The following is a 16,613-nucleotide window of genomic DNA, read 5'->3' as shown; positions in this document are numbered from 1 at the left end:
TACACAACAGACTAATGTTAAAAAACATATTTCAATTTTATTTTTTCAACCATATTTTGTCAAATTATCCAGGAACCATGAAAATCTATGCTGCTTGGTAAATAAAAGAAATCCAACTTTTCTACTTCATGAGCTCTTTTTCTAGTGTTTGACATGCCTCAAGTGAAAGTACTTTTCTTGTGCCTTAACTAGAGAAGATATATCAAATTGATCACAAAAAAGTTGCATTTCTATCACATTTACATGACGTCCTCTTCACATTATTGTATTTAGGAAATCATTTGGGTTTTTTTTAAGCAGAGGTGCTTATCAATTTTTACTTTTTTCCCCTTTCCTTTTTCCTCCCTAATAAATGAAAGAAGGGAAGTAAACAAAATGCTATCAGGAAGCCAACATTCATTCAAATGATCCAAAATAAATGACATATTTAAAAATATATGTTTTGTTAAAGTCTCAACTTGAAGGAGGAAAAAATCCGCAGGCCTGCAGAGCACAGAACTGTTGGAATACAGCTAAAATATGATGGTCCAATTCAGCAGTAAAGAGAAGGTTTTCCAAGGTCACCATGTACTGTTGGATTATCTGATGATGCTATAAAAGTAAAAAGAGGAGAAATTAAGTGAAGGATGGAAACTACCACAAAAACAACTCAGGACCAAAATTTTCAGCTTACTGTTGGGGGTGAGAACTCTCAATACAAAACCTGGGTAGAGAAAGATGTGTACTTACTACTATTGAGTGGAAATAGGGCTATAGGCTTTCTAATATACCTGACTAAGGGAAAGAACAGAAGAAAAATGGCTAAATGTTAACTTTGAAAATACTTTGCTGTGACATGAAATCAGTTTGCTTAAAGTTGGCTTTCTAGGTGTTGACTAAAGCATACAATAATTTCTTAAAGTTGTTCATGAGAAAGGGGGAGGTGTTACAACTAAGCTTTATTTCCCCTACATTAATCTAACATGTTTATTATAGATCTGTCATGTGTCTAATAACACTGCTGCTATGGGAGACAGCGAGAGACATATAAGGGACAATCCCTGAATGCAGAGCTTACAGTCCAGTTAGGAGAAACTACATATATGAAAAAACAACTAAAAAGTTAATGATATAAGAAAATACAAAGGAGTGGAAGAGTAAATGCTATGGAATTTCAGAAGGAGAGACACTACTGAGTCAAAAAGGCTTCACAGAACAGGTTAAGACTTGAGCCTGGCCTTAAAGGATGCAAGATTATGCCAGGAACAAAGTCCCATACCTTGGTGTTATTTATATCTACTTTCACAGGTCCCTAAAGTTAATAAGGCATCAAGCAAATATCCAACTGCTTAGTGAAGCTGTCCAGAGGCCATCAGACTTTCCGTGTATATGTCTACCTTTCTAAAGAACTTTGGAGGACACTAGCTAAACATGAAAGACTTGTGAAATCAGAAACTACATCTAAATAAGTTTTTTCCTTCATTTATGGACCCACCCTGTTGGCAGAATGGTGGGGAGAATGATGTTTGAGTTCTGTGTTAGCAAAACCTCTCTTTGAAAGGAAACATTCTTTCCCATAATTTGGTGTTTTCTTGGAGGCATTCTTCAGCTTAGTATAGTTAAAAATAACACTATCTCCTTTTTACTTGAAATTCAGATCTGCTTTCAAAAATAAACAAGTCTCATCTTTTCATTCTATTATTTAGGTGGCTGAGTACAGGACACGAGGTATCTCTTTCTCTAATACTTGAAGTCCAACCTAAAATCTGACCTTCCCAATCCCCCTAAATGCTATGGATTATTTACAATTTATCCTGTTTATCTTGTTTGCACGTAGCTGTTTACATGTTTTCTTCATCATTAAATCGTGAGTTTCTTGAAAGCAGGGATAGTTTTTTTCCTCTTCTTTTGTATCTTCAAAATTTAGCACAGTGCTTGGTATGCCACAGGTAACTAATTGCTTGCTGACTGATTTCCTCCACTTTGTAATCAGCATAGGGATCATCTTTTAAAAATGTTTGCTTGGAATCTTAGGAACCAGAAGTTTTCTTTGTGACCTTAAAAAAGTCCTAGCCTCTCTGGGCTTTGGTTTCTAACATCGATGATGCCCCTAAAATCCCGTCTTTCCCCTGCCTCAAACTCTGAATATGTGAACCAATATCTGATTGGGAAACATGTAAACAGAAGAGAGAGGCTGAACCTGTGACTTCATTAGTATAGAGTAATGTCTAAGTAAGGAAACTTTCTACCAATATAGGTTGGCAATACCTCTGCAAAACCTCTACAATTTATAGTTTTGGAGTTTGCCTCAGGCCACAAAAGGAATGTGTTAGAGACAGGACTTGAACCCAGACCCTCCTGGTTCTGAGACTGGCTCTCTATCCAAGACAGGTAAGTAAGTACCTTAAATTGCTGTCTACTGAAAAACACCAATTGGGTCTTTTTGGTAGGATACTAAAGACAGGCAACTCAAAAGAATGCAATTTTACTTTCCTTGACATCTTTAATGTAAATCCAGGAGGCACTATAAATTACATAAATACAGCCACCAATCTTAAAAATGTATTCTTTGGACAGATTGAACCTATTTTTCAACAAGCATTTTTATCATGCACCTACTGTAATGAGGACACAAAGAAAAAATGAAACAAATCACTGCTCTTAAGAGGTTTAAATTCCACCAGGGGAAATAACACTAACGTATAAATATATACAAAATAAACTATTAAATACACAAAGTAATTAAGAAAAGGTAAGGGGGGTCAAATCACTTAACATCCCTGGGGCTCAGTTTTTTCAGAGATCATTCATTTACTACAGCACAGGACAGCAGTGACACCTACATATGTTAATGTTATGTTCTTTTGGTGGGATGAGGTGAGGGGCAGAAAGAAGGGGAAATGGGAGGGAGAGAATATAGGTAAGTTGAAGGCTCCAAAGTCACATATCACTTTTTGGCTAACAGGAGAAGAGGAAAGTTTTTAAAGGAGGCTATACTTGGATAGAGCAGTAGGCCCAGCATCAGGAAGGCTCGAATTCAAATCTAGCCTCAGACGTACTAGCTGTGTGACCCTGGGCAATTCATTTAACCCTATCTGCTTCAGTTTCCTCATTTGTCAAATGAGCTATAGAAGCAAATGCAAACCACTCCAGTATTTTTGCCAAGGATAACCCAAATGGGGTCACAGAGTCAGACACAACTGAACAACAGCAACAAGAGTTCGGAATAACAACAAATCCACCAACCTGCAAGAAGATCTGCTGTAGCCTCTCTATACAGTTCTTGTACCAAGGTGTTAATATATTGGTCCCATCAGTCTCGCATCGTACCAAGTGTTCTGTCAGTATCATGATAAAGCGCTGGAAAGGTAGAGACAAAATGAACATTAGCCATCTGTGTCCTATCAATTAGATATTTGGACAATTCCAGCATTTGAGAAATATTTACCAAAAAGAGACCAAATGACCTGATCTCCGGCAAATAAGTAAGGTAGCAACTTTAATGAGCATTTATTGCTTTCATATGACATGCATTTCCTTTCAAATAAAAGATAGCTAAAACTATAAATCTAAAAATGTAGGTTTTTTTTTTTTACTATTCTAAAAGTGTAAAATCAAGTTACCTGAAATATGACAAGGAAAAGATTCTTTTGCTCACTCTGAGCTGACTCGACTTTCTCCTGCAGACGTTCTATTTGCTCCTCTAATGCCCCATCGTCCCTGTCACTGCTTCTGTCATCACGCTAAAAATCACAAAAGAGCAAACAAAAGAAACAAGTTAGAAGTAGAATATATTAAAATCAATCAAGACAGGTCAGAATTTACTGCCTGGGGCAAAGGTTGCTGAATGAATTACAGAGAGAACGTGATTTCAAATTCTAAGAATCGTAACATTGATGACTGTGATTTGTGATTGTGAGAATGGCTAACAGTTTTTAAGTTGTACTCCTAAAAACACACACACAGACCCACATGCCACTACACTGCTGACACTGACTGGCTTTTAGCTTTGATTTCTAAAATGCCCAGTGACATGAGATGCAAGTATTTACATGGGTGTCAGACAGTTACTAACTTACCTTCAGGGTATTGTTCTTGAATGGCTACTAGTTAAAATCCCAAGGAATACCTGGCATGACTCCAGATATATGGGAGATATTAAAAGATAATGTGGAAGATCCTCTAGCTCTCCACAGACGCAGGTTCACTAAGAGCAGGGAACCCTGTTGGTGTCTCTATTGGACAATAAATAGTGGATATGGTTTGGAGGTTTATCTGAGCTTAGAAAACAAAAACCAGGGAGAATAAATGATTGTGATCACTTAAAAAAAATCCAAATTATTCTAAAGTTTTGAACATTAGTACAATTAACTAAACTTAGTAATGATTTACAATGTAATTAATTTCAGTGGAAGAAATAAAACCAGTCCCTCCTTTGGTTTCTCTCTGGATTCATTATTTCCTTCTTATTCATGTTTCCTCCAATACAGCCAGGGTTAGTGGGTCCTCTTCTCTGGTTCTGCGTTCTTCTTTGCACTATTTCATAAAGGCTTTTCTAGAGTTATTTATATCCCTCATATCTGTCATATTATTTGTATACATATTAATTGTATTATAATATCCAATTATGTTATTCACCTCAATTTAACCATTCTATTATTCGAAGCAATCTTCCAGTTTTTTATAACTACAAATAGTTTTAGAAAAATCTCTAAACAGATAGGGCATTCAGTGCCTATTCTCCACAATGGAGAATGGGTAGGATTATTTTAAGTAGGTACTTCAAGATGGCTCTACAAAAAGAGTCTTTAAGGTTTCCATTCAGAACTAATAGGTTTTCCTATATTTTAGTCACAATACACATTACGTTGTCTTTAGACCTCTGCTGAGATGAAAGTAATACTTTAACCTTTTCTTTTCCAATGTTAATCCCTCTAACATCTTTTTTTCTGTCAATGCAATTGTTAGAATTTCCAGTACTAAATAAAACAAAAGCAGTGCAAGTGAGCATGTTTGTTTTTAATGGGGAAGCTTTTATAACCTATCTTCATTACTATTGGTACTTGGTTTAAAAAGTCTCACACTTAAAAAATAAAGTCATCATAAAAAATAGAGAACATAAGATATTTTTCACAACTATGACAATGGGATAGGAAGAAGGGAATTCATAACCAAGTAAGGGATAGAAGATACAGCAGAAGATGAGACAGTATAAAATGCATTAAGAATATGAACAAAGTTTTCAAAAAGAAGAAATGCATATTATAAGCAATCATATTTAAAAAAACCCTCCAAATAACTAATAAGAGAATGAAAATTAAAACAGGTTTTACTTCACACCTAGTAAATTTTCAAAGATAAAAAGGACAGAAATAGTCAATGTTGGAGGGAATATAGGAAGCCAGGCACACAAATACACCATTGTCATAGTTATGCATTAGTCTAACCTAGAAAAACAATTTAGAATTACTCAAGAAAAGTTATTAACTAGTCAATTCTTTCATCTAGTCTCCCAAATGGGCATATGCCCCAAATGGGACAAAACAAAAGGATGGGTCCCAGATGGACCAAAACATTAAGAGCAAAAACTTTTGTAGTAGCAAAAAAATCCAACAAAACAAAACAAACTGGAAAAAAGAGTCCTTTTTGATTAGATTACAGAGTGGCTGAGTAAACTGAGATAATATGAAAGTACTAGAGTGTTACTGCATTGTAAAAAAAAAATTCTGAGAAACATAGGCAAACATTTGATGAAGAGCAAAAAAAGAACGAGAACAATTTGTAAATTGATCACAATATTTTAAATGAAAATGACACTGAAGACATCAGAATTCAGACTGGTTATTACATTTAATTTTAGTTCCAAAAGACTGAAGAAACATGCCTCCCATCATCAGAGAGATGATGGACTGCTTCATACGCTGCCAGATGTGGTTATTGTACTGTATCATTTTAACTATTTTTCTTTTTTCAAAAGGGAGGGTAGGTTTTTGGGGGGAGAGAGTCTAGGGAGAGGTACTGCTAAGTAGCAGTTGTGTGGGAAAAAAAACCTTTAAAAAAACTAAAACCAAAAAAAAAAAAAAACCCAACTTATTCACTGTATCTAAAATAGTCCACCTGATAATGAAAAATGAACTATATTGATAGAATAAATTTAAGCAGTTTAAGGTACAGATCTAATACTTGTAACTCAATAACTGCATAACCCATTTTGCTAGATGGTTCTCATGAGAATATTTCTTTAGCCAATTATTGGGAAAGAATAAAGTTTAATTTAAGGGCCTTCCAACCTGCTTAGAATGCTGGCAGTAAGAATGCTGGGCTATCTAAAATAGATTCTTGACTTTACTTGGGAAGAGTGATCTAAGAATACACCCGAGCAAGTGAATCTGGAGAAGAAGGAACACACTGCACAGTTCTTAAAGAGATGTGGGAATGTCAGTACCTCCTCTCTAATCACACAGGATAAAAAGTTACTAACAAAGAAAGGAACAATGGCTAAAACCATCCTCAAACCCTCTTGTTAAACAACAAAAATAAGGGACAAGGTGAGGCAGAAAGCACTTTTATTTCTAGACCTGGTTCTACCATGAACTTCTGTGACTCTGGTTAAGTCACTTCTCTCTGGACTCTCAGTTTCCTCATCTGTAAAGTAATTCATAAGAGCAATGAGATAATTTGTGGAGCAAATAATAATAGAGAGCCCATGGTATCCCTAAAACATTGTACAAGTGCCAGTTACTGTAATTATGGAAAAAGAAAAGATAATTGCTTCTCACTAACTTGCTTCAGAAAGTAGGTAAAATGAAAAGGAAAAAATTCAGATACTGTCTGTGAGACAAAAATCATTTACAACTGGCAGTGTTTTGTAATGGAAAGAGCACTGGATTTGGAACCAGAAGACCTGGTTTGAGTCTGCTGTGGCCATTTACTACTTGTGTGAAGTTGGCTGGTAAATCCCTCCCAGGTCTAAATGCTGAGGTACTAAGTCACAAGAAACTATGTTAACACGTATTTCTTTGATTAGCTTGTTCCAATTACTAGCAAAAAGTAAGAGTCATTTGTCTGAAAGGTGAAGTGAAAAAGTATATAAATAAGCCACAAGTAAGAGAAGGAAATGGCAAACCATTCAAATATCTTTGCGAAGAAAACTTCAAATGTGGTCACAAAGCTGGATACAACTAAAAAATAACAAAGTGAAAAATATAAATAAGAATATAAAATCATATGCCTGTTCTGAGGCAGGTCAGACCATATGATCTTGACTGTCTCAACTCTGAGATTCTAAGATTCTGTGATCAGTAAGTGAGTTACTGTGGGGTAAGGCTAAAGTGGCTACGGACTCACTCCAAAGGATAAGTAAGTAAGAAATAAGAAACAAAAAGAATGAAATTCAACTGGGATGAATGAGTAGAGAATGCCATAATTAGAATATAAAGATAAAAAACTATGACAGGGTTACAGCGCTTTATTAAGAAGGCAGGGCATGCTAGGATGTACATCAAGCAGTATCTAGGCAATGTAAGTTTATTGCTTTGGTCAAGGCTATCACTTATGCTTCATTCTTACCCCTATAACTGGATATCTGAAGAGGACATGGAAAAGGGGAACTAAAAATAACTACCTAAGGGGGTTGGGGAGAAGGGGAATAATTAAGAAGGATTCAAGAGCAGTAAGATTATCTCCAACTTCACTGAACCGGACAGAAAATAACAAACATCTGTTCTCTAGCTCTGCTGATACAATGTACTGATGTATTAAAAAAAAAAAAAAAGTCCACAGACCCCAGATTATGAACCTCTATTCTAAACAAACTGCCACTGTTCAGTGGTCTACTACAAGGTAAAATTGCATGTAGGCACAGAATATTCCCACCTTCTGGCATTCTGTACCCCTTGGGGTAAGAGCCACTCAAATTAAATGAAGTATTAGAGTAGATAGGGTTATTTGTTGTAATTCAATTAACTAATGTATTCAATTGTAATTAATACATTAATGTAATTAATATAATTCAATTAATCCAACGCTTTGGATATTTGCCAAAAATAGAAAAATAATGTACCCGTTTGTGCTGTCTTGCAAGCTTTTCTTTAGTTTCCTCCAATTCTTTCTGGATTTTCACAACATGTTTGTTCATCTTTCGAATTGTGGAGTGTAAAATTTCCCAGATAAACAACCTAAAAATATAGTAGCAATTAGTATAAACTACACATTTAAAACCAGGGTGGGTGCATATTCAAGAATAAATTAAAGGTCAGAATTGTATACACGTTAAATACAATACGATCAAAACGACCTAAATAGCAAAAGTGTGTGTGTGTGTGTGTGTGTGTGTGTGTGTGTGTGTGTGTGTGTGTGTGTATTTTTGGATCTCCCAGAAAAGTAAATAGGAAAAAAATTCCAACCAATTCTGAATCAATATAGTAAGAATTCTGGTTTTAAAAAAAAGTACAAGGTAGTCTTTGCTTACCTAGTAAAATCACGAGAGAGTTCTGAAGAGAAGATCCAATTTGCTACTGCGGCACAGTCCACAATCTGTGTTCGAATCATCTTATCAACTAATACAGCAATCATCTAGAAGAAAACAATCAGTTTGTTACATAGTTACTGATTAATAAATTATTCCTACACCCCAACTGTCCCCAAGAAACTCCCACTTATTTCTTGACAATGTAGTCGGTTTTTGTTTTTTAGGTTTGGTGCTTACAATGCCCAACAACTTCTCTCTTCTTAAAGAATTATTAATAACATATACGTATTCTATGAGGCTTTTGAGTAGTCTTTTTAAAGCCAGTGCTCTCCTTAATAAACTAATCCCAAATCACTTTTCTAACATATTTTTTGCCAGCCTGTGTCCATTTTCTCAGTGAAGACACAGAATATCCATGTATTCACTCTGACTTAGTGTGGAAGATCTTCTCCAGCTCTTCAACAAACCTTTACTCATTAATCCTCTGCAACAAAAGTTGGCGCATACACTGCAAGTATCTTCTTCATTATCTCATCTTCAGTATTGCCTTATTCAAATATTCTTTTCCCACCATCTATAAATATGCACCAATAATCCCCTATTTAAAAAAAAACAAAACAAAAACTTCACCCAACCCTCATATCATGTCAAGCTGTCATCTAAGGTATCTTTTTCCTTTTAGAGACAAATTCTCTAAAAAAAAAAAAAAGTCTTCTATAAGCATTCTCTCCATTTCCTCACTTCTCAAACTATTCTCAATCCCTTAGTATTTGTCTTCCAACCCCACATACAACTCAAGGAAACTGCTCTCAGTTGCTAAATCCAGTGATCTCTAAAGGTTAGCCAAGATGGCACTACTCTACAAAGACCCAGAAAACATGCTTCTTAACTTTTGGGCATCTCTAATTGGATGCTCCCTGTAGACACAGTAAACTTCACAAGTACGAATGTAACTCCTCTCCCATCCTCCTTCTTTTAATCCATTCCTTTTCTGAATTTCCCTGTTTCAGTGAAGGACGTGCCCATCTTTCTAGTCCCCTAGGTATGAAACCTTTAGGTCTCATGAGACTCTTCCCCCTCCCTCCAAACCTTTCAGTCCCAAGCCTAATCCCACCTTCTAATTTATATCGCCTTCATAACTTGCCTCTGCCCCTTCTCTGCACTCAGTCTCCACCTTAGGCCTCCATGGCCTCTCACTCAGACTACTTCTCCCAGGCTCTCCCTCCTCCAATCTATTCTCCAGACAGCCGCCGCATCCCCAGAACATATACCAGATTGTGCCACCACTCTACTTCACTAATCCCCTATTGAGCTTCTAGGTTTAAAAAGAAAGTCCTCCGCCTGTCATTCAATGCCCTTCACAAAGCAGTTCCCAACTCACTTTCTATTTCTAGTCTTACTTCAAATTGTGCCTTTTTCAGTGTAGATGATCTGCTACTTATTCCCTAAAGATAATCCCAGTTCTCCCCTTTGTGCTTTTACACAGGTGGTCCACCCTCCTCACCTGTGTCTTGGAAAATCCCTAGATTCTTTTAAGGCACAGATTACGTAATACCTTTTACAGGCTTCCCCTCATTCACCAAGTTGTCAGTGCTCTCTTCTTTCTGAAATAACTTTGTCTAGACTTAACATTTGTTTACAGAAGTACATATTTTATCCACAAAAGAAATGTGAGCTCTTTGAGGGCATAAATCTTATCATTTTTATCTTGGTATTTTGTGCACCATACACAGTCTGCATATAATACACATTGAATTAAATGAACTGAATCATCATTCTCATTAGGAACATTGCAGAACAAGACGACCAGTGATCTCCAGAAACCATCATTTTTGTTGCCTTTGGGTACCTGATGACACCAATTCTTCTGGCTTCTTTGAAGTAAACCTATGAGTTACTTCAATAATACAGATAAAAAATTAGCTTGTAAGACTACTTTGAAGGCCCAGGGACTAACTCAACCTTTGTTCAAAGATCAAAACAATGACAAGCATGAATGAATAACCTGAAGTGTCACAATTTGAACTCCAGGATGCTTAAAAAGACTCTTACCTGGGGATGATTCCTCCAGACTTCAAACATGACCCTCAGAACATGCAACTTTCCCTCATCACTTTCTGCAAGCGTTTTGAAGACCTCATGAAACCTTATTGTAAAACAAAAATACTAATTAGCAAGTACTGTAATATCTTTAAGCAATTTTTTAATGTTACTCAAGCTACTCTGTACAACACAAGCACAGAGGCTCCTAACAAATGTTGAATTTTCTTTTGTTTCAGTAACTTAGGGACATATTAGAGGACTTTATTGGGGTAATGCTATATGACAGACCACCTGAAAATGGAAACATCTGTGTTCCTGAAATTACATATGCATTAGAAGATAAATGTGACTATTTCAAGTCCTAAAATTTAGTTCATAAAGCTAGATGAAAAAGCTATTGAAGCAACAGCTACTTAGTATATAGAATATTAACTCTTTTCGCCTTTTGAAAGGACTATCAAACTAGAAAAGAGTCTAGAAATGAAACTGAGGAAGAACTGAATTTCTGTTGATTAGAGAATTCTGGCTTTTCTGACTTATTTTGGACTATTGCTTACTTTAGCAGACTTCAGAAGACCTTCCTTGTAGGAAATGATTCCAAGAGTTTCTCATAAGGTGTTTAATTTTCTTCCCTTAATTCCCTATTCCTTCACTTAGTTAAGTATTCTAAGTATGTATACATTTCTACTTCAAAAAAATTGTCACTTCTTAGGTGTTGGAGCCCCATCCACTGACACAGATGGAAACTCCTCTAAGCCTTTATAAATCATCACCTGGTAGCCAATTTGCCTAAAGAGACAATTTTAATGTACTGTAATGGCTAAAAAAACATTCAACTGCTTAACAGCCAATGTTCTGGTGACAAGGCTCTCTGAGATGAGACTGTTCCATAAATTCTCCCTTGCTTCCTCCTGATATCATTAAAGTAGCAATTATGAAAGAGAAAGAGAGAGAGAGACAGGACACATATATATTATTGGAAACAATGGACTAATAAATCTTATAACTTATCAACTCAGCACTAATTTTTATGCCAAGAACTATGTAATCTATGGTATTACTAAGTCCCCCTTCTCTACTACCCCAGACCTTTTTGTCCCCAACTCAACAATAACACATAAAAAGGGTTGAAATATGTCCCCAAGAAAAACTATTTGAACTTACTTTGCAAGAGCACTGAAAGAGTGGCTAAATGACTTAGAAGCGAGGTGAAGCAGAGTCTGCACAAAGACTTCTATTTTCAAAGGGTTAAAACTGAATCCTTCATCTGAAAAGTGTTTTACAATGAGAAAATTAGAATATTTTTTAAAAGGACTCAAATCATCACAGAACTAGAAAGTTGGACTGGATCTCATTGGGAATATAGCCCAATTCATACAGAAGAGGTATCTCCATTATCCTACAAGTAGTCATCCAACCTCTGATTAAAGACTTCGTAGGAGGGGAAACCACCAACTCTCATGGCAATTCAACTTTTAGAGAACTCAAATTGTTAGGGAGTTTTTTCCGACTAAAGCCTAAACTGCCCATTGCTCCTGATTCTGCCCTCTTGGGTCAAATAGAATAAGTGGTGTCCACCCCTCCCCTCCCCCAAGTCTAAACCTCCCCAGTTCCTCTAACTGATTCTCTGCAGCTAAGGTCTCAAGGTTTTCACCACCCTGGGGGAGATAGGGGAAGTCCTCTCCACACTCACCAGCTAATCAATCCTTCTTAAATTGTGTGCTCAGAACTGAAAACAATACTACAGATGAAACCTGACAAGGTCAGAGTTCAGTGGCACTAATACCTCCTTATTCATGGAGCTCCTAAAGCAGCTCAAGGTGGCATTACCTTTTTGGTTATCACATCCCACCGCTGATTCATACTGAGCCGTCAGTCCACTAAAACCACCAGATATTTTTCAGAACATGTGCTATCCAACAATGCCTGGAACTGCATTTGTGAAACTTATTTTTCTTTGTACTCACATACAGAACACTATACATATTCAAATACTTAGATGAACCTGTGATCTCATGTATGCAAGAGTTCCTTCCAACAATACAGATCACAACCCATTCACCTTGTGTGACTCTTATCTATGTCCTCCCCAAAATCCCCCATAAAAGTTTGCCTCTGGGGCTTCCCTATGAGTGCTGCTTTGCCCTAATCTAGCAGGCCTGCCCGGCTTTAGTCTGTTTGTTGCTATGGGACTTCCCAGGAAGCACTGTTTTGCAGGGATCCACCTCTAAATGGCCTATGACTTCTGACTTCACCTCGGAGACCTCCCAGGGATCCCTGCATTCAGCTTACCTGTCTATGCCCTATACCTTCATCCCTGCACCAGCCATGTATCCTTGCTCAGGCCTGTGGCTTCTGTCTTCAACTCCAGGACCTTCTACAGAGATCTAGAGGCTGTTCACAGACCAGAACCCTTTTAAATCGAAAACTCTTGCCTCCCCTGGGCTGTACTTTCTTTTGTTTCTGCCTGTTGTGAGGTGGTCCTCACAGGAAACATCACTTCCCATAACCTTATTACTCTGCTACACCCAGAGATGGTCAAACCCTTGATCTTGCCATCATCCACAAATGCACTAATTGCATGTTCAAGAACTCTGAAATTCCATTCTCTGATTATAATCTTTAATCATTCTATCTTTCTCTCTGCCCTAACTCTTATCTTCATCCTCACCATGACCTCTAATTTCTTAGGGGTGGGGAACCTGAAGACTCAGGCCACATACAGCTTCTAGTGTGGCCCTTGGACTGAATCCAAACTTCACGGAACACATCCTTTTATTAAGTGGATTTGTTCTGTGAAGTTTGGATTCAGTCAAAAGGTCACAATTGAGGACCTAGAGGGCCACAGGTGGCCTCAAGACCACAGGTTCCCCACTCCTGTCCTACCCCTTGGTTTTTTTCTCAGGCCATCACCCTTGCAATGGCTACATTCTCCTTTCTCCAATGTGATGCCTTGGTGAACTCGTTCAACTCTACACTATTTTTTACTTTCAAGAACCTTGCCCCTTATCTTATTACTAATCATACCCTGACAGGTCCCAACTCTGAATTAATCTCACCATCTGCTGCCCTCATTTCTCACGATGCTAAACAAAGGTGGAGATAATCATGAAACCATATTAACTGGATTCATTGTAAATTTATAGTACATAATATCAAATGGGCTCTCAGCACAGCAAGGCAATCCTTTTATTCCTCCCTAATCGATTCACTATCCCACATATGACAGCAGTTTTCCAAGCCTTTTGATGCCTCTTTTAGCCTCCTATGCCTGTTTCTCCATCATTCTCAGCTAAAACTTAGACTCATAGTTCACTGAAAAAAAAAAAAAATTTGAGGCCATTTGCTGAAAGCTCCCTGTTTTCCCATCCTCCTCATCTCACGTCACTCAGATGCCTTGCCCTACCATTTCCTTCTTCACTGCATCTTACATGTAGAGGTGGTTCTCCTTGGCAAGGCAAACCTTCCTACATGCATATGTGATCTCATTTCAACCCATCTTCTGCAGCAGAAGGGACCCTCTAACATTTTCACTTTCTAATCTTAATTCTTTCATTGTTTACTAGCTGCTTCTTTGTTGCCCACAAACATATCCCTGTTTTTCTCAATCTAAAAACAAAAAAACCTTCACTTGATCAGCCCATCCATGCTAACTATTGTTCTGCATCTCTTCATTTTTGTAGCTAAGTTTAGTGCTGACCACTCAGTCTCCTTTGCTAGATTTTCATTTAGGTCATATTCTCTAAACTTGGGTGTCCTCCGAGGCTCCATCCTAGGCTCTTTTCTTTCTACTGTATACTATTTCACATAGTGGTCTCAACAGCTCCTATAGACTTAATTACCTTTTCTATGCAGATGAATTTATAGCTAATTCTAGTCTCCAATCTCCACCTGTCTACTGGACATCTTGAACTAAATATCTTTTAGAGGGGCAGCTAGTTGGCGCAGTAGATAGAGCACCGGCCCTGAAGTCAGGAGGACCTGAGTTCAAATCTGGCCTCAGACCAAACACTTGGCACTTACTAGCTGTATGACCCTGGGCAAGTCACTTAACCCCAATTGCCTTTAAAAAAAACAAAACACAATAGTTTGGGGCAGCTAGGTGGCGCAGTGGATAGAGCACAGGCCCTGAAGTCAAGAGGACCTGAGTTCAAATCCGGCCTCAGACCAAACACTTGACACGTACTAGCTGTGTGACCTTGAGCAAGTCACTTAACCCCGATTGCCTAACAAAAAAAAAATAAAAAAAAAATAAATGTCTTTAAGACCTCTTAAAAGTCAACATGTCAGAAACTGAACTCATTACTTTCCCCCTTCAAACCTTCACCTCTTCCTAATTTTCCCATTACTGTTGAGGGCACCACCATCCTCTCAACTGAGGATGTTCTAGTAGTAGAACCACACTAGAACCAAGTACACAAACCCAGATGTCATCCCTAAATCCTCAGTCTCTCTTAGCCCCCCATATCCCATCTGTTTCTAAATCCAGCTGATTCTACCTAAACATATATACTCGCTTCTCTCCTCTTACACTGTCACCATCCTGGTTAAGGCCTTCATCACCTCACATCTGGACAGTTATAACTGTATTCTGACTGGTGTCAAGGCTCTCCTCACTCGGTCCATCCTCCACTCAGCTGCCAAAGTGATCTTCCTAAAGTGCAGTTGTAATCATGTTATCTCCCTACTCAACAGACTTCAGGGACTCCCTATCACCAGGATCACATATAAAATTCTGTTTAGCTTTTAAAGCCTTATAAAACCTGGCTCCTTCCTACCTTTCCAGTCTTAATACTTTAATCTCCTTGTTGCCTAACTTAAGACATTTATGTATAAACATCTGAAGTTTTATTACTGGCTCCTTTCTTGAATTTTATCTTCTATGAACTGCTGAGTTTTCATGGTCTATAACAGGAGATTTCATCATTCCTCCAATCCTTAGCTTAACAGCTATCTCCCAACCCTTTTTACATTTCTTTCCATTTCATTTGTGAGACACTTGGCAAACACATTCTTTTCACCCTTTATCAGTTGTACTCCATCTTTGTCCAGGAATCTGTTACATCTGTTACTCATATTTTAAGCAACAATTCCAAAATCTAAATCCTTTTTTTTTTTTTTTTTTACACATTACCTTCTTTTCCAGCTATTCACTTTCCCAGTCAATTTTTCTCTTCTATACCTCTTGCATTAAGTGGTCAACAATAAAAATAAAACAACCCACACCTCTATTGTCTTCAGTTTCTTGCCCAAGATTTCATAATCATTGGCAATACCTTTCAGGTTTTTTCTGGCAGTATTGTTCATGCCCACAAGAGTCACCAAGAGTGAGCAGTTATCACCTGCTTTTATAAAGCTTGGGAGTTTCTCTGTTATGTTTTGGATGCATTCCCCAGAGAAGCCACTATACCTTTGTACTGTTGTTATCAGGTCAAAAAATTGTTGCCTAACTACGCCTGAGCAATAAATCTCAACTACTACTGGATGACCCTTAACTGGATGATTACTTAACTCATCAGAAAGAACCTCATATGACCTTTCACATTCTAATTGAATAGCTGTCCTTTTTCTTCTCTTTCTCTTCTGTGTAACATTCTTCCATTCTCCAACATCCTGACAAGTCAGGTCACCCCTTCTCTACCTCAGATCTCTCTCTTTTTTTTAACCCATTGAGGCCTCTTACAATCAATTATCATCTCTTAATGACTTGACAAACTCATTCGACTTCCTTTTCTTAGTCTCAAACTATATATCCACCCTATACTTCTACGAACCTTCTATTTTCACCAATTTGCCCCACTCACCAAACTATTCCCCTACCTCACCCTGTCTTTACAATGACCTTCTGTTTTTGAACCCTTCTCCTATCCAATCCTGCTTGAGCCTCTTAAATTGTCCTTGATCTTGCATCTTTCAACAGAATGGATTCTGGAAGTAGAATCTGCACTAGTATGTGAACCTGGAGATTATTCTCTAAATTTTCCTCCATTTCTCCTTCCCATATTCAATTTCTGACCTATGTTACTAATTCAAATCCCTTCTATATAATTTCCTTTCCTCAAGTCCGCAGGCTCAAATCTTTCTCTTTTCTCCAGCTTCTCCTACAATCTTCTCCCATGGA

General features: G+C 37.5%; 1 protein-coding gene across 1 annotated transcript in view; it reads right to left on the bottom strand.

Moving 5' to 3' along the window:
- Positions 1 to 12: 12 nt before the first annotated feature.
- The window catches only part of NCBP1 (nuclear cap binding protein subunit 1), a 58,095-nt gene continuing 41,494 nt past the window's right edge, over positions 13 to 16,613 (bottom strand). The window contains exons 17-23 of the mRNA XM_027859006.1: positions 11,657 to 11,759; positions 10,502 to 10,595; positions 8,450 to 8,553; positions 8,042 to 8,156; positions 3,603 to 3,722; positions 3,226 to 3,339; positions 13 to 591 (exon numbers count right to left, since the gene is read on the bottom strand). Coding sequence (XP_027714807.1) covers positions 454 to 591; positions 3,226 to 3,339; positions 3,603 to 3,722; positions 8,042 to 8,156; positions 8,450 to 8,553; positions 10,502 to 10,595; positions 11,657 to 11,759 — 788 coding nt within the window. The 3' untranslated portion in view covers positions 13 to 453. The remainder of the gene's footprint in view (positions 592 to 3,225; positions 3,340 to 3,602; positions 3,723 to 8,041; positions 8,157 to 8,449; positions 8,554 to 10,501; positions 10,596 to 11,656; positions 11,760 to 16,613) is intronic.

This window comes from Vombatus ursinus, unplaced genomic scaffold (genome assembly GCF_900497805.2).
Source record: "Vombatus ursinus unplaced genomic scaffold, bare-nosed wombat genome assembly UNPS02014158.1, whole genome shotgun sequence".
Taxonomy (NCBI): domain Eukaryota; kingdom Metazoa; phylum Chordata; class Mammalia; order Diprotodontia; family Vombatidae; genus Vombatus; species Vombatus ursinus.
This window is presented reverse-complemented; position numbering and strand designations above follow the sequence as displayed.